This window comes from Peromyscus maniculatus, chromosome 8 (genome assembly GCF_049852395.1).
Source record: "Peromyscus maniculatus bairdii isolate BWxNUB_F1_BW_parent chromosome 8, HU_Pman_BW_mat_3.1, whole genome shotgun sequence".
Classification (NCBI taxonomy): domain Eukaryota; kingdom Metazoa; phylum Chordata; class Mammalia; order Rodentia; family Cricetidae; genus Peromyscus; species Peromyscus maniculatus.
Genome location: NC_134859.1, coordinates 73,072,588 through 73,090,940, shown reverse-complemented (window position 1 = coordinate 73,090,940; position 18,353 = coordinate 73,072,588). Strand labels below are relative to the sequence as shown.

Below are 18,353 nucleotides of genomic sequence, written 5' to 3'. Positions count from 1 at the left end.
ATAGATGGAAAAGAAAAATTTAAAAAGGAGTTATTACTGTTATATTTTTATTACCCTTTTTATATATGGTAAGCCCATGTTGTTCTTATCTTCATGATTATATAGTAATATATCTGTCTAAAATTTAAAATTCTACTCAAAAGATTTTCACAACTTAAATTTTAAGTAAAAGATGCATTAATTTGTTAGATTTTAAAACTTGGTTTCTGACTTTTTTTTTTGAGACAGGGTCTTACTCTGTAGACTAGACTAGCCTTGAACTCAGAGATCTGCCTACCTCTGTCTCCTGGTTCTGGGACAAAAGGTGGAGCCACCAAATCTGGCCTAGCTGATGCTTGTGTTTTCACACTAGATTTTTTTTTTCTTATATGAAGTAAATAATAAGTTCTTAGTATAGTTCTTTTAACATTTTAACCCCAGAGACCTTTGCTTTTCCAAGGGTAGTGGTGGCACAGGCCTTTAATCCCATCACTCGGGAGGCAGAGGTAGACGGATCTCTGTGAGTTCGAGGACAGCCTGGAATACGAGCACGTTCTAGGACAGGCTCCAAAGCTGCATAGAGAAACCTTGTCTCAAAAAACCAAAAAAAAAAAATAAGAAAAGAGGTAATGTCCCTCTCTAGCTTGCAAATATAGTTGCTAAGACTTGAGGAGGTTTTGACAGTTTAGATTCATGAAGCCAAAGCCTTCATCTTTGAGTTCTAGAACTATCTCATGTTTCAATTATAATTAATGGTCCAGTTGAGCAAACCATTCATTTGAGTTGGTATTTCAAAACAGAGGAGAAATATAACTTCTGGGAAAAATAACTTAAAGGCTGGAGAGATGGCTCAGTGGTTAATAATACTTGGTGCTCTTGGAGAAGACCTGGGTTCAGTTTCCAGCATCCACACAGTGGCTCAGAACCATCTGTAATTCTAGTTGCAGGGGATCCGAGGATGCACATGGTACATATGTACACATGTAGGCAAGCTCCTCATACATACACAATAAGAATAAGTAAATCTGGCCGGGCGGTGGTGGCGCACGCCTTTAATCCCAGCACTCGGGAGGCAGAGCCAGGCGGATCTCTGTGAGTTCGAGGCCAGCCTGGGCTACCAAGTGAGTTCCAGGAAAGGCGCAAAGCTACGCAGAGAAACCCTGTCTCGAAAAACCAAAAAAAAAAAAAAAAAAAAGAATAAGTAAATCTTTAAAATAAGGGCAATGCTGTCAGATGGTTTTCTTCATTGCTGACTGGCTCATGGGGGTGACACTGGTGTCTCCACAGCACCCCAGAACAGGAGCAGCTGATGGTGGTGTGGCTCAGCTGGATGATCAAAGAAGAGGCGTACTTTGAGAGGTAAGGAAGCAGCGTGTGCTTACTGTTCAGAAAGCTCTTCTTATTTATTCCCCCCTTGGAAATTCATCGTTTCTCTTCTCTTTTAACAGTACATCCGGTGTCTCTGCTTCTTTTGGGGAGATGTTGTTATTAGTGGCTATGTATTTCCATAGCAACCAGCTTAGTGCGATCATTGACTTAGTCTGTTCCACTTTGGGGATGAAGGTAATTTTTAATAATCTTTTTTCTGAAAGAAAGTGTGCCTAAACTAGACACTCTGTCCTAGTGTATAATAAATACATTGTGTTAATTTAAGTAGTTTTAGTTGTTTTCTAGTTTGAAATTTTGTTAAAGAATCCCTAGAAAAATAGTAATTTTTAGAACATCTATTTAAATTTATGTATGTATGTGTGTGTGTCTGTGTGGGCGTATGTGCTCATGTATGCAATAGCCAATAGAAGCCAGAAGAGGGATGCGAACCCATGGTGCTGGAGTTACAGGCTGTTGTGAGCCACTTGACATAGGTGTTAGGAACCAAATCTGTGTCCTTTGCTGCGTTGTCTCTCCAGCCCTCTTTGTTGGTGGTGTTTGAGACAGGCTGCCCTGGAACTCATGCTGGTCTCAATCGGTTTTTACTTCCTGTGTAGATTTTCTAATTTATTATAAAGCTTAAATGAATGAACTCATTTATGAAAATATACACCAGGCAGTCACACATTTACATCTTCATAGACTTCTCTGTCTATTTAAGATAAAACTGTGGCAAGCAGTTACAAAATAAAAGTGTGAGTCTGCCAAATACTGTTTGATTATTTTTTGTAGAGATTTTTTTACAGTTTCATTGTTTACATTAATGCACAAGAGCCCTTAGTTTCCTAAAATCTTACCATGCCTAGACAGCCCCATTCTTTTTCACTTTTGCTTTTAAATTTATTTATATATTTGTTGAGATGAGGTCTCCTTATATAATCTGGGCTGTTCTGGAACTTGGTATGTAGACCAGGCTGACCTCAAATCTGTAGAGATCGGCCTGCCTCTGCCTCCTGAGTGCCAAGATTAAAGACATGCAATCACCACGCCTGGTCTGCATATTTGCTTGGTGAAGAATGGTCCCACTTGTTTTTTATTTTGTTGAATATTAGTAAAACTAGTTCTTCTGTTCTTTTTCTTTTCTTTTTTTTTGAGACAAGGTCTTGCTTCGTAGCCCAGACTGGCTCAAACTTTCATGTGATTCCCCTGCCTTTTCCACAGGAGTGCTGGTTTATAGGTTGACTCATCACACTCAACTTACTAGACTTTCTTCTAGCTTATTTGTGGCTTTATGCTTTGCATTTAAATCTTTTTTTCTCAGTACTAGTAAACAAGCACAGCTTCACTTATGCTAGGCAAGCGCCCTTCCACTGAGGTATATATACTTCAGTTCTGCATTGATTTTAAATTTTATTCCATTTGAAGTACTTGATGTGTAGTGTCATGTGTATAACAAAGTGTATGTGTATATGAAATATATATGTTTCTTGTTTCCATTTATTAGATAAACCTCTTCTATCCAGTTAGTGATAGTAGCTATTAGGTAGTGCCAATAGTTAGTACTATTTATTAAGTAATTTTAAAGTATGTTTTGTCTTTATTTTTGACAAAAAGGTATCACTATATTGCCTAGGTTGCTCCTGGTCTCCTAGGTGCTAGTGATCATGCTGCCTCATCCTCCCAGGTGTCTGAGACTACAGGCATGCACACAGGTGCATCTCTTTTCTAAGTACGCTTTATATTTCTTCTGCTTTTGTGTCTCTTAATGTCAGGCTTAGGAAGCCACTTGTGAAAGGAAAGTTTAACTTTTGAACATTAATATTGTATATCATACCCGTTTTGGGTAATAAATTCATGAGAGTAAATGTATTTCATACAAGTTTACATGCTGTTGGAATTCTTTTCACTATTTTAGATTGTGATTAAGCCAAGCTCCTTGAGCAGGATGAAGACCATCTTCACACAGGAAATCTTTACTGAGCAGGTACTTCCTTTTGTCCTTAGCTAACTAAACTACTTACAAGAAGAAAGTAGTCTTTTTTCATCATTTGCAGTTTGTAACGATAATTTATTTCATCTTTAAACTCTCTGCAAATAATTCCCTTAAAGTAAGTAATTCATTATAAAACAGTTTATGTTGAGTTTCTATATTCCTGAAAACTTTGAATGGGTACTTAGAGTATGTGTGGTTGTAGATATTGGTGATTTACTTGTGTGGGCTAACCATTTGGATTTCTCTGAGAAAACAGAGCTCTTGTTAGTCTTTAGGTTGTAAAGTGTTTGCAGTTAGATTAGAAGCTAGCTTCTGGTTCCTTATTCTTCTGTTTGCATTGATTTGGCTTCAGTACCCTTGTCTGGGGGTAAATCCAAGAATAATTTTCTTTTCAGTAAAGTGCTTCTAAAAGTAAAAATTAGTTCTCAAATCCATTTGCCAAATCAGACACACGCGCGCACGCGTGAGCCTCCTGAGTGCTGAGATTTCAGGAGTGTGCCAGTAGGCCCAGTTCATAGAACTACTAGAAAAAAAAGTTACCTTTCACAGCAACCCTTCAAGACAAGTTAGATGGTAATCTTTTATTTTATACATGTAAAAAATAGATTTGAAAGGTAAGAGACTTCTCACTTGGCCCAGCTACTAAGTTTTATGTTTTTAACATTATCATACGTGCATTTGTTTACTTGTTTGTTTTTGGTGGAGTTTTTGGTGGTGTTGGAAATTGAACCATTGGCCTCTGTATGTTAGCTACTGCTATACCACTGAGTTAGTTACACCACAAGCCCTTTAAATGAGTTTGTGTAAGAAACAAATAGAAATTAGAGATCTATACTAGTTCCTAAGTATGTACTACTTTGGAACTGCCCTGGAGATTGAACTCAGGAATTTGCACATGCCAGACAGGCATCCTAACACTTAGATATATTCCTAGCCTTAGTGAGATAAAGTCTCAGTAAGTTGTTCAAGATGGCTTTGAACTTGTGAACCTCATGCTTCAGCCTTTCTTGTGGCTGAGATTACAGATGAGTGTTACTGCACCTAGTTTACTTTTTTGACACTTAAAAATCATGAAAACGAGCCGGGCGGTGGTGGCGCACGCCTTTAATCCCAGCACTCGGGAGGCAGAGCCAGGCGGATCTCTGTGAGTTCGAGGCCAGCCTGGGCTACCAAGTGAGCTCCAGGAAAGGCGCAAAGCTACACAGAGAAACCCTGTCTCGAAAAACCAAAAAAAAAAAAAAAATGAAAACGTTCAGGTACAGGTCTGTAATCCTAGCACTCAGGACAAAGGAATAGGAGGATCAAGAGTTCATGGTCATCGTCCTTGGCAATATAGAGAGTTCAGGGCCAGCATGATCTATATGAGTCCCTGTCTCAAAACAAAAACACAAAAATGACAACGTGTACCAGTTGATTCTCATTATTCATCCTCATGGACTACATTGAAGTGTGGACGGCCTACTTATGTTGGTAGTCTGTATACTATACCATCTTTTAAAATAATGTTATATTTGTTATCTTATGTCTTATTTTCTTATTATCTTGATGCTGTTTTTTCCTTTTAGGTTGTTACAGCTCATGCAGTTCGAGTCCCTGTCACCAGCAACCTGAGTGCCAACATTACTGGGTTTCTGCCCATTCATTGTATTTATCAACTTCTCAGGAGTCGATCGTTTACCAAGCACAAAGTATCAATAAAAGTAGGACTTTACATTTAAATTTTCAACTGTAACTCAGTTCTTCCTCACTAGTTCTTGGTTTCTTTACTATGGTTCTTTCCTGTGGTTTGTATATCTAATGTTTGGTAGTAAGCTAAATTACTAGTTATTTATATAGTTAATCATTATTAATAACTCAATTTCAATTTTCAACAATATTATAATTTATTTACAAAATGTACAGCATTATTTTTCTACTTAAATTCTCAATAGCACTTAACTATTTCATTTAACAATTAGTAAGAAATTGCCATTTTTTTTACATTTTTGTTTTGTTTGATACAGAATCTCATGAAGCCTGAGTTGGCCTTGAACTTGATTTGTAACTGAGGCTGGCCTTGACTTCTCGGTCCTCCTGCTCTCCCCTCCTAAGTGCTGGGGTTATAGGTGTGCACTGACACATCTGGGCCGTTTTCTAGGTTTTACTTTTGTTCACCAGTTCTACTGTCGGTGTTCACAAGTTTGTCACAGACATAACCAGTGCCTAACTTACAGATGTGTCAGTTTTTGTATTTGCTCATGTCAGAGTTAAAAGTTCTTCCAGAGAGAAGACTGAAACCCATGAAGTAAAGGAATATTTTTGACCATCTATACAAGTTTCTTTACTTAAAAAGAACAACCCACGGTTTACATATGGCATGTCCCCTCAGGTGACCTGTCTGTGGTGGCTTAGTGAAATGATGACTTTTCAGCTAGATTGCATCTTTTGTTTCTTTTTGTATTTTTATCAAGCAGAACAGCTATGGATTAAGAGTCCAGCTAAACACCCCAAATTTCTACATGTCCTCTACTCATCAGTAGTTAGATGGTAGTCCCGTATTAGTACTTAATCCAAGCCCCTCCTTCCTTATTTTGAGACAAGGTTTCTCTGGGTAGCCCTGGCTGTCTGGGAACTTCCTCATAGAGCTGGCCTGGATTTAGAGATCTGCCTGCCTCTGCCTGAGATTAAAGGTATGGTCCAGCCTAAGTCACTTTCTTAATCAGGGTGTTTCTCAGAAGAAATAGCCCCTTGCCACATGTCCTCTTCTGCTGGGAAGTCTTCCATGACACATACAGATCTTAAATATAGACTGAGTAGGGACTGTTCAAAAACTCATTCCACCCAAAGCCAGGCCTCTCACCATGTTAGGTGTAGCTTTCACTGGACAGTCTTTTTGATTAAACTATAAAGACTTTTAATCCAGAGGTATTTATCAAAAGAGGTAGTATATTTTAGCTCCCCAAATTAATGGTGAATGCTCTGATTTGAAAAACAATGGAAAGCTATAGGTGCTTCTACAGTTTTGCTTTTTTATTTTTTATTTTTTTTTGCCTTGATTCAATGCCTTTTTCTTCCAGGACTGGATTTACAGACAGCTGTGTGAAACTTCCACTCCGCTCCACCCTCAGCTACTTCCTTTGATTGATGTGTACATAAACTCTATACTTACTCCTGCATCGAAATCAAATCCTGAAGCCACAAATCAGCCAGTCACAGAACAGGAAATACTTAACATTTTCCAGGAAGTCATTGGGGTAAATAAAATAATGCTTCTTTTACATCTGTTACATTTCTGCCTTAGTCCATATTTTTCTGTCCTCAGAAGTCTTATGTGTGATTCTGATTTCAAAATAAGATTAATGCATAGGTATGCACACTTGCACACACAATTGCAAATACATACATACTATATACATACAGTGAGATTAAATTTTATTAGCTCACTAATAAAAATATATAGTAGTATTAGTTCCAAGTAGTTTGTCAAAGAGCACTTATTTAAGAGTTCTTTTATACATATTTTAAAAAAATTATTTATTTTATTTATCTTTTGTGTGTGTATTCCTGAATGAATAGTTTTTGAGAAAGTGTCTCACTTTGTAGCCTGGGTGGTCTCAAACTCATAATCTTGCTGCCTGAATACTGGAATTACAGGCTTAGCCCACCATGCACAGCAAGGAGTTGTTTTGAAGCCTCCTGTTGAAGTAGAATGGGTATCTTGAAGATTATGTATTGCTAAAGGACTGTGAAATATTTCAACATATCCAACATGGTGTTGTTTAGCTTCCTGGGAATCAAAGATACACCTGGATTCAATTATGGAAAGTTTGGTGAAATCTTCTTATTTTGCTAGGAAAAGTTGCAGTTTATGCAGACACAGTTGAATATACAGTATCTATTTTGTGAATTGCTTTCTTCATGGCAATTTAATATAGTACTTCGATTCCTGCAAGTCTTTCAGAAGCAGGAGGGAGTACTGTGAAGAGGTAGTAAATGAAGTCCTGTGACGTTTTCCCCTCCTCATAAAGACCAGGAAAGATATCTCCTTTCATCATCATGTCCTTCCTTTCGTGAAGGCAGGCAGCCGTCTCAGTCTGCTGCAGTCTCCTTCCCAGTCCAGCTGTGCCTGGTGCAGCAGCCTTAGATAGTCGTTTTCCCTACTGAAAAGGAAGGCAGCTCTTGTGGTTTACTGTTTTAACGGTTTCGTATCCCTCAGGGTGACAGCGTCCGCCTTAATCAGCGCTTCAGTATCACGGCGCAGCTTTTGGTGCTCTATTATATCCTTTCTTACGAGGAAGCGCTCCTGGCAAACACCAAGACTCTAGGTAAGTCGCCCAGAGCCCAGTGGGTCCAGTAGTTTGTTCACAGTGAGTCTGATCGTCCAGGGACAGCTAGTGAAGAGGTCGTAAGGAGCTGCTAGGAAGTTCTTTTAGGCTGGATTTCAGACCTTTGGTATCATATCGTGGGACTAAGATGGCTTCTTTAGTTTTTATTTTAATGAACCCAGTTTGAGAGAGAAGAAGGTCAACTTTGGGCCATGGCATAAGGGGTAGAGTGGTTGTCAGTTGAAATAAGGAACCTGGAGAACCTAGGTTAGGTTTGCGGGGGCTCAGGAGCTCAGCTTTAGATATGCAGAGATCTCCGTTCTTAGAAGTGAGGACAGTGAGTGGGAGGCTGTGTACCTAGTAGATACCAGGACTGAATAGCTTTGCATATATGTGGTATTTAAAATTATGACATAAGATAGGTTCCCAGCAGTGGAGTGTAGAGGAAATTCAGGACGATATGGTGTCCTAGATGCCAAAAGGAGAAGGGTAGGAGTCAGTGATGACTGCTGTCTGAGTTCTGTCGGATGGTCTTGAATGAAGAAGATGAGGACTGGGCTTCAGCTGGTGCTGCACATAGCCTGGTGGAGGTCACTCTGACTGTAGAGTGGTAGGCGAAAATGTAATTGTAAGGCTGAGCATGGTGGCACACGCCTTTGATTCCAGCACCCAGGGGAGGCGGGGGGGAGCAGAGGCAGGAGGATCTCTGTGAGTTCCAGGACAGCCAGGGCTACAACAGAGAAACCGTGTCTTGTAAAACAAAACAAAAAGGAAAGAAAACCTAATTGTAATGAATTCAGAAGATTCAGAAGAGAGCTAGAGGACCCAGTCCTACAGACTCTGAGTAGAGACTGCACTTTGGGGGATTGTTAAAGGGAAGGAGAGAAGCAATGTGATAATAGGGGTGGGAATAAGGTCAGGAAGGGATGATGAGAAAATTGTGTGTGTGTGTGTAAGTACACCACACATGTGGGTGTCCATTGATCTCTGGAATGAGAGTACAGGCAGTTGTGAGTAACCTGATGTGAGTACTCTCAACCACTGGGGCTGTCTCTCCAGCCCTAACTTTCTGAAGTGACAAGGATGTGTGGTATTAGTTGTCAAGAGTAATGTCGTATGGGGAGGGGCTCTTGGAATCAGTCAGTCTCTGGAGTACGTCCTTGATGAGTGGGAAGAGGTGGGTAAGAAGATGCTGTTCCTCACAAAGCTTGCCTTGCTTGGGGTTTTATCTGGTCTAGTTTTTGTCTTCTGGACTTTGAAGAACTTTAGAATATGCCACAGTGTTGAGACAGTTTTTGTCTGGAGCCAAAAGATTATTTGCCTCATATATCTTCCTACCTGTGGTACTGTGTTGTAGTTTCAACACTTGCCAGTTGTCCTTTGGTTTAACATTAGCAACCACCTGGTGGATACAGAAGTTCAGAGGTAGAATCTGAGGTATACTAATGTACTTAGATGTATATATGAATTTTAGTTAAATGTTCATTTAAGAATCTTTTAGAGATAAAAATTGTACATATTTATAGGAAACTACTGATTTAAGTATCCATCAAAAAGAAGATGCGTAGTAATGAATGATTTCCTGCATACTTACTTAAAATGTAAAAGGTATTTGGTCTAAACAGACAATTATTTCAAATGTTTATTTATTTATTCACTGCATTGGTGTGTATTCAATGTTTCCCACGGCACAAGGGTAGATAGAGACCAGAGGACAACTTGAGAGTTTTCTTTTTCCTCCATGTGGGTCCCAGGAATGGGTTTAGATATTCAGGGTTGATGGCAAATCCCTTACCCACAGAGCCATTTTGCCAGCCCTCAATCTTTACTCTAACACTGATATACCTCTTATTCTTTAAAAAAAAAAACAAAGAGGATTTACATTTTACCATTTGAAAATGAATAATTAATTATATTGGATATTTGGATGTCCTTTTGTACAGTATAGGTAACCTGAAATTTCCATATATTCATATGGTTTACTGCAAAATACTTAAATTTAAATTAGAATGCATGGTACACAGAAGAAGGGGATAGAGATGAGACAGTGATTGACTGGCAGAGACCTTGACGATATGTGGTTATAGGACTCCACAAAAGGTGTGAGTGTGGAGCTGGAGGTACATGATTTGATGAACTGTATTTAAATAAGAGAACTGCTAACTGAAGGTAGGATATAGGCGAGAAGGAAGGTAAATTCACATTGTTTAACATCCTTTAACTAGTCACCAGGTATCATAAATAAAGTACTCAAAATTTTTTTGTTTTTTAGAGTCAGTGTCTTAGGTAGCCCAGACTGGCTGTTAATTTACTATTTAGCTGAAGATGGCCTTGAACTTCTGATTCTGGCTCCACCTCCCATGTGCTAGGATTACTAGATGTGTGCCTATATTGCCTAGTGTTTTATTTATGTGTTGATTTATTTTTTTTAATGATTTATTGTTATTTTATGTGCATTTGTGTTTTCCTCCATGTATGTCTATGTGAGCGTGTTGAATCCTCTGGAACTGGAGTTACAGACAGTTATGAGCTGCCACATGGATGCTGGGAATTGAACCTGGGTCCTTTTGGAAGACCAGCTAGTGCTCTTGACTCCTGAGCCATTTTTCCAGCCTTTTTTTCTCACCCACCTGGTATTTTGTAGTTTGCACTGGAATCATCAAGCTCTAAGTCTGTTCATGACGATGTGGGGAAGTCTTGGCTGAGTTCTTTCAGTGTAGTGCATTTCTGCACTAAAACCTACCATGATTCGTTTTTCTCTCCATTTGTTTCAAGTCAGGGCATTTTCTAGATCTTGCCTTTCATCTATTAAGTGAATTAAAAGTAATTTCACATTGTCTTTATTCCCGTTTGTTTTGAAAGTTAAGATTTTTTTTTCTGGTACTCTTACTTTACACTCTTTGTCTTTTACTGACAGCTTCCATGCAAAGGAAACCCAAATCATATTCTTCTTCTTTAATGGACCAGATTCCTATCAAGTTCCTTATTCGACAGGCTCAGGGGCTGCAGCAGGAGTTGGGAGGTATTTGTCTGATTCATTTTCTTTGCTAAAGTTTATTGTTAAGAAATGTTACTGCTTATGCTGTAAGTTGTAGTAAGTGCTCAGTGTTAAAAAATGTAAAAAATTCAAGAATGAAAATGCTTTTTGCTTCTCTCACTAAATCCATTACCTTACTTGTACAAATCACCTCTCTCCTAGAGAATCCAGCTGTTTTCAGTGTGACATGCATTTTAAGTCATTTTCCTTATAGGGTGATCCAAATACAATTGCTAATATTTGGGCAATCGGGTACAGATAGATACACACACACACACACACACACACACACACACACACACACACACACACAAGCACAAGCACATGCCCACACACATGACGTATGGATGCCTACTACTTTAATTCCCTTCATCTTATGATGAGGTTATTTGGACATAACCCTGTTGTAAGCTCCTCTTATGTCAAGTCCAAAATGCATTTGTGGCCAGGTATGGTGGCTCAACCTTTCATGATAGCATTTGGGAAGCTGAGGTAGTCAGAACTCTGTGAGTTCGAGGCCATCCTGGTCTACAGAGTGAGTTCTAGGTTAGCCCAAGCTACATAGTAAGATCCTTTTTCAAAAACAATGAAATATTTGCTCCCTCCACTTAGAGGGCGCTGAGGCTCAGCAGCAGAGCTCACTCCGAGTAGCGCCTGTCTTCCCTGTGACGGCAAGCTCCCTGGGAGCTGCCACTGCTGCTGCTGGCCTTAGCAGCAGAGTTTGTCTCATTGCTAGCCTTGGAATGACTTCAGAGTAGTGCTTGCCACATATGGAGCACTTCCACAACACTGGAAATCTGAGCATTCATCAGTCCAACTATTCAAAGCTGTAGGCTGTCTTCGACCTAGAGAACATCAGTTTCATGTGGTTGAATCTAATAGATATTTACATAATATATTAAAAATATGAATGATATTATACACTGCCTTCTTTTTTTCACATTTCTCTTTTCATTACTTGAAATTTGCACCAAGGGCCTTACATGAATTAAGCTAGCACTCTATCACTGAGCTAAGTCTCTAGCCCTCTGCCTCTTCTGAGGTCATTTTTCTTGGAGTCTTAGATATGTATCATAACAATTCGTGTAGATCTACTTTATAGTTTGAAACTGCTCCATAATATTCCATGAAATATTAATATGGATGTAAATAGTGCAGTCATAAATATCGTTAGATATGTAATAATTTTAGAAATTTGATGTTTTCTTAATAAACCACCTTTCATGTTTCAGGGTGGTTTTCCTCTGTCTTTGAAGTTATAAGTTTTCTTCTCTTTCTTTGTTGTGGTTGGTTTGGAAGAGGAACATGAGCCTTCATTGGACATGGTTAGCCAGATGGCTACATTTGTTATAGCTTTCCAGAGTCTGTTTCTTAAAAACTGGTACAGTCTTTGGCAGCACTGGCCAATTAACATGTTTTACTGAAAAGAGTACAATATGTAGATTGGTTTGCGTTTGTCTCTGACTGTTGGGAGTAGTTTTAGCTGTACATATGTTTAGAAATTGAAAGTTCATTAGCACTTTGGGTTGTTACAGTGCCTTTTTGAATGTAGAAACATCACTTCTAAGCAGAATCCTGAGGGTCAGGCATGGTGGCACATGATAATCTTAGCACTTGAGAAGCTTTTTGTTTTTGTTTTTTCTCCTCTGAGCTCCTGAAACAAGCTATGTAACAGCTTTCAGGAGGAGAGTCAACAGTGGGATAAAGAAAGCTGGGGAAGATTTGTTACAAGATTTGGGGTCATTCTTGACTTACTGTCAGTTAGTCTTCTTGGAGACTGTTATTTAAAATGCTACACAGATTTGCTTTTCTTCAATTAGAAAAAGAAATCTTTCTGCTACTAGTATTGAATTTAAGCCCTCACACATCAGAGGCAATCCTCTGTCATTTTTCTACACTTCAGTCTTTGTTCTGAGGTAATGTCTTACTAAGTTGCCAGGCTGGCCCTGAGCTCAGTGTGTAGCTGAGGCAAGACCTTGAATCTAGGGTCTTACTGCATCAACTTTTGAACAGCTAGGATTCCAGCCCCAGGCCTAGCTAGAACTTCCAGAAATGTGGTAAGCGCCTGCAGAAGTGCCCTGGGCTGCAGTTTCTACCTAGTTCTAGCATGGTGTCTTCACCGTGCATGTGCAGCAGGATTCTCAAGGGTCTGATGATAGAGGCCTCAAACAGTTCTACGTGAAACACTATTAGCGAGCGACATCTCTGTTCCTTATGGCTGCTGGCTGCTAAAAATAGATTCCGTGAGAGAGACTGTGAGTCCAGGGAACTTACTGTTTTGTTTTTTTGTTTTTTGTTTTTGTTTGTTTTTAAGGGCTACATTCAGCTTTACTCCGTCTTCTAGCAACTAATTACCCCCATTTGTGTATTGTGGATGACTGGATCTGTGAAGAAGAAGTCACAGGCACCGATGCTCTGTTGAGACGAATGCTCCTGACTAGTAATGCCAAAAGTCATTCTCCGAAACAGCTGCAGGAAGGTGCGGTGACTGCCCATCTACCTCTTATTACTACTAATGAGGTGCTCTGTAGCTGGGATTTGTTCTGGTCAACTAGCTCCCCAAATAAAGACATGGAGACCTGTTATTAATTATGAATGCTTGCCCTTAGCTTAGGCTTGTCCACTAGCTCTTTTAACTTAACTAATCTGTTCTATTCATCTACATTTTGCCTTGGGGCTTTTCACCTTTCTTTCCTTCTGTATGTTCTAATTTCTTGCTTCTTCCATGTCTGGCTGGCTGGCCCCTGGCATCTCCCTGTCCTCTCCTCTTCTTTCTCCCTTGAGCCTGAATTCCTCCTCCTACTTACTCTCTCTGCCCGGAAGTCCTGTCTATACCTCTTCCTTTGCTATTGGCTGTTCAGCTTTTTATTAGACCATTCAGGTGCCTTAGGAAGGCAAGATAAAACAGCAATACATCTTCACATAGTTAAATAAATGCAACACATCTTTGCATGGTTAAACAAATATTCTGCAACAGTGCTAGGCTAATTGAAATCCTATATTGTGAACAATTGTGTTTGGGATAAGGATTTTGAACCAATTCTTTGCTGTGCTGGGTATCTAGTTGACATGTTTTATCATTTCCATATTCTGTGTTATATCACTAAAAAGACTTAGAAAAATCCCAAACTGGTTAAAAATAAATACAGTAGAACATGGCAGTGTACTTGCTTTTAATGGGTAATGTTCCAGATTAGTACCCCTGAATACAAATAGTGTGAGCCACACATTAACATCGCATTAGCTGTATTAAAAAATTTCAGTTCATAGCCTTCTGAAAACAATTGCACAATCACTGTAATGACTGTTATTGCACAATCTTTACTCCTCTTTGAGGTGACAACATTGGCCTTGGCACCCCACCCAAATCCACTTTGAATTTTTTGTTATTGTTGTTCTTGAATTCTTTTTGCTGTTATTTCTTTTTTTTTTTTGTTTTCCGAGACAGGGTTTCTCTGTGTAGCTTTGCGCCTTTCCTGGATCTCACTTGGTAGCCCAGGCTGGCCTCGAACTCACAGAGATCCGCCTGCATCTGCCTCCCGAGTGCTGGGATTAAAGGCGTGTGCCACCACCGCCCGGCTTGCTGTTATTTCTAAATCTTTCTCTTTCCCCCTTGGAGCTTCAGATTGAACTGGGCCTTTTGTGCATGCTGGACCGATGCTCCACTACTCAGCTTACTCCCCAGCTCTTGAGGTCATTGTCTTTTCATTTTCTCTACACAATTGAAGGAATTGTTAATTATCCAAAGCCGATTGTCCTTAACGTATAGATTTTGAACCCAACTACAAAGATGACGTGTGTTCTTGCCAGCTTTGCATAGTTTTTCTATATTTCTTTGAGGTACTGTTGGTTTTCCAAGGTGAAGGACATGCATGACTATCTTTTGAAGTAGTTGGTTGATCTTGGACATCTAGGTATAGTTACTGTGTTCATGATGGCAACAAAAATAAATTTAAAAAATATTTTTATTCAATTTCATAGTTCCAAAGTACTACTTCATTATGTAATCAAAATGAAGACTATTAATGGGATTGCTCTTTTTTTCATATATATTCAGTATTCCCATTTGGTATTTATTTTATGCTTGCTAGCCAGATGTAGTTAGTGACTACTCTAGTGAAGAGAGAATTCTAGATATTTCATAACAGCAGTGTGCTGGATGCTTGTCTCCTATAATGGAACTCCTGGAGCAAAGTATCAAGGATCTTGAAACTTCCAATAAGAAGCCACAGAAGCAACCCTCAGGCCCACTTTCCTACTTTGGTGCTGTGTTTAAAGAACAGCCTGAATTACCCAAGAAAATGAGGTTAGCCTTTGTGTCACTAATAGGATTTTGTTTTACACATAATTCATTGTTTATTAGAGACAAAAAAGAATTTGGATGGCAAGTAGATAGATGTTGCTAGTTGTTTTTACTCTTTTGGGGAGCCCACCACCCAGCTCCCAAATAAATCATACATGGAGGCCTATTCTTAATTACAAATGTTGGGTCTTAGCTTAGCTTGTTGCTAGCCAGCTTTCCTTAAATTATCCCCTCTACCTTTTGCCTCTGGGCTTTTCCGGTTCTCTTACTTCTGTAAATCTTACTCTTACTCCTTGGCTTGCTGTGTAGCCGGGTGGCTGGCCCCTGATGTCCTCCTTCTCCTCTCGCTTCTAGCTCCCCTTCTCCCAGATTTCTCCTTCTATTTATTTTCTCTGCCTGCCAGCCTCGCCAACATTTCTCCTGCCTTGCTATCCGCTGATCAGCTCTTCATTAGACCATCAGGTGTTTTAGACATACACAGTAACACAGCTTCACAGAGTTAAATAAATGCAACATAAACAAGAGTAACACACCTTAAAATATAATTCTGTAACAGATGGATGTTCTGATTTATTTTTTCATGAGGAATTGAATTTTATTTTTATTTTTACATAATTCTTTATTAATTCTTTGAGATTTCACATCATGTACCCCAATCATACTCACCTTCCAGTCCCTTTATATCTATCCCTCACCCCTGCAGCATGCCCCCCCCCAAAAAAAATTAACAACAAAACAATACAAAACAACTACCTCACTCTTTTGTCTTTCCAATACCTCTCATTCATCCTAGTGGCATTGGGAGCTCCTTCGTGCTTCAGGCAGTATACCCTTTTGTCCAGTGATCCCTACCCACAAAATATTTATTGTAATGAGTCATTGATGGGTCTGGTTCAAGGCCTCTGGCACACCATCATTACTGGACCCTCACTGAAATTCCTCTTGGATATCTGCTGTTGCCCCAAGTCATGGAGATCCTGCAACTATTGTGCTGCAGGACCAGTCCCTTCACATGCTCCAGCAGGTCACAGATGGGGTAGATGTTAAGGTGAGCCCACCCAAGGCCCAGGCAAGAAGCAGAACCAGCTCCTCTAGGCCCACGCCATCGAGGCCAGCTTTCCCATGCTTGTGGTGAAGGGTAGGGCCGCCTCTCCCATGGCGGGCGGGGCCTGAACTTTATGAAATAATATCTGCACTTTTATGGATTTCAGTTTAGTTTTTATTACATTTTAACTTACTTATTTGGTATATGTTTGTGTGGGGCCCTGCACATGCCACATTGCACATTTGGAAGTCAGAAGACAACCTGTGGGAGCTGGTTCTATTCTTCAGTGGGTACCGGGATGGAACTCAGGTTATCAAGCTTCACTTGCCCTAAGCCTCTGAGCCATCTCACCTGCCATCCAAGAAGTTGTCTAATGCCTGTATTAGCTTTAGTGAAAACTGTAGCTATGATTGAAAGTTTTATTTTTAACACCATTGCTTTCTGGGTTTGTTTGGCCCCCACTCTAAGAAAGCAGGATTTATTTCTGCTTGGTAAACATTACAGAATGTAGGTAATGATTGCAAAATTCTCTTTTTAGCATTTTCAGCTGTCCCAGTAAATCACACGCAAGTGATGCAGATTATGGAGCACTTGACTCTGCTTTCTGCCAGTGAACTTATACCATATGCAGAAGTATTAACATCCAACATGAACCAGCTGCTGAATTCAGGGGTTCCACGGAGAATTCTTCAAACTGTCAATAAGTTATGGATGGTTCTTAATACTGTGATGCCAAGAAGGTAAGTTCTGTGAACTGCTATATGCACTAGAGAAATGTATAGCTTTGATAATATACAGGAAATTTAGTTAGAAGAACATTCACAAGACCACTCACATCATTGTTTTTGATGTAATAATAAAATTCCTTTCTGAAGATGACTATTTAAAGGTATGTACATTAGCCAGGTGTGGAGACACTAATTTTTAATCTCACCATGCATTTGGGATGGAGAACAGGGAGATCTCTCTGAAGTTTGAGGACAGCCTTGTCTACATAGTAAGACATTGTTTCAAAAAAAAAAAAAAAAAAACCAAAACCGAAAAACAGATTTATTACATTTTAAAGAATACCTTAAGAAATAAAAGCTATTAACAATTTTGTGGGCTTTTTTTTGTTGTTTGTTTTTTGAGACAGGGTTTCTCTGTGTCCTGGCTGTCCTGGAACTCACTCTGTAGACCAGGCTGGCCTCGAACTCATAGAGATCTACCTGCCTCTGCTTCCTGAGTGCTGGGATCAAAGGTGTGCACCACCAGTGCCTGGCTCAATATTAACAATTTGAGAAAGTCCTTTAAAGTGGTTTCCTCTGTGTAGTTATTTGTGGCTAGCTGATTGAGATCATTGTATCTCACATCATTGCTGTGGTTCCAAATTCTGCTGCACCTTGAGTCATGGGGTTTGGCTTTAAAGTCCTTGGTCCCCAGGCTGTAATCCATGCAGTTAGATCTGAGTGTCTGCAGAGGAGCAAGGCATCAGTATATCTTAAAAACAGAGCCCCAGATGATGCACTGTGCAGCAGAGTTTGGAGAACAGGGGTGCACTTCCCTTGTGTTTATCCGTTGGTGGGTGCTGGCTCATAGATTGAATCAGTAACACTTGGCCAGTTGGGAGAATAATAACAGTGGTCTGACTTACCTGAGAGCTTGGTTTAGTAATTCTGGGAACTGGAATAGTTGTTCTTTCTAAATACAAATTTTATTATCATCAAATTAATAAATACCCATAACATAATGTATATTTCACACTTTTCTATTTTAGACCCTGACTACACAGATGGAAACCATTTTCAGCTTAAAAAAGAGAATTCTAGCCAGGTGGTTATGGTGCACACCTTTATTTCTAGCACTTGGGAGGTAGAGGCAGGCAGATCTCAGTGAGTTCAAGGCCAGCCTGGGCTACAGAGTGAGTTCCAGCATAGCCATTGCTACACAGAGAAACCCTGTCTCGAAAAACAAAAACTCTAGCATTTACATCTTTTCATTTGAGCTCAGTAATAGGCTTATAACAAGCTTGGCTTTTTGATTCTCCACCTTAGACATTGTTTGTGAAGTTTAGCAGTCTGACTTGCTTTTCCTTTCTGTGACTCTTGCTTTTCTTTTCTTCTTTTCTCTTCCCTCCCCTCCCCCTCTCTTTCCCTCTTCTCTCCCCTTCCCCTTCCCTTCCCCTTCTCTCTCCTGTCCCTCCCCTCCCCTCCCCTCCTCTCCTCTCCTGTCTTTGTTTTTTGAAACAGGGTTTCTCTGTGTAGCTCTGGCTGTCCTGGAACTCCCTTTATAGACCAGGCAGGCATCAAACTCAGAGATCTGCTTGCCTCCGCTTCCCCTTTTCT

General features: G+C 39.7%; 1 protein-coding gene across 2 annotated transcripts in view; it reads left to right on the top strand.

The window, feature by feature from the left end:
* Window positions 1–18,353, top strand: part of Ints2 (integrator complex subunit 2) — a 52,061-nt gene that overhangs the window by 19,766 nt on the left and 13,942 nt on the right. For both annotated transcript variants that reach the window (XM_006983190.4, XM_016001743.3), the window contains exons 10-18: window positions 1,267–1,338; window positions 1,428–1,542; window positions 3,263–3,331; window positions 4,906–5,040; window positions 6,397–6,573; window positions 7,536–7,644; window positions 10,562–10,666; window positions 12,996–13,160; window positions 16,568–16,769. In XM_006983190.4, the coding sequence (XP_006983252.1) occupies window positions 1,267–1,338; window positions 1,428–1,542; window positions 3,263–3,331; window positions 4,906–5,040; window positions 6,397–6,573; window positions 7,536–7,644; window positions 10,562–10,666; window positions 12,996–13,160; window positions 16,568–16,769 (1,149 nt within the window). The remainder of the gene's footprint in view (window positions 1–1,266; window positions 1,339–1,427; window positions 1,543–3,262; window positions 3,332–4,905; window positions 5,041–6,396; window positions 6,574–7,535; window positions 7,645–10,561; window positions 10,667–12,995; window positions 13,161–16,567; window positions 16,770–18,353) is intronic.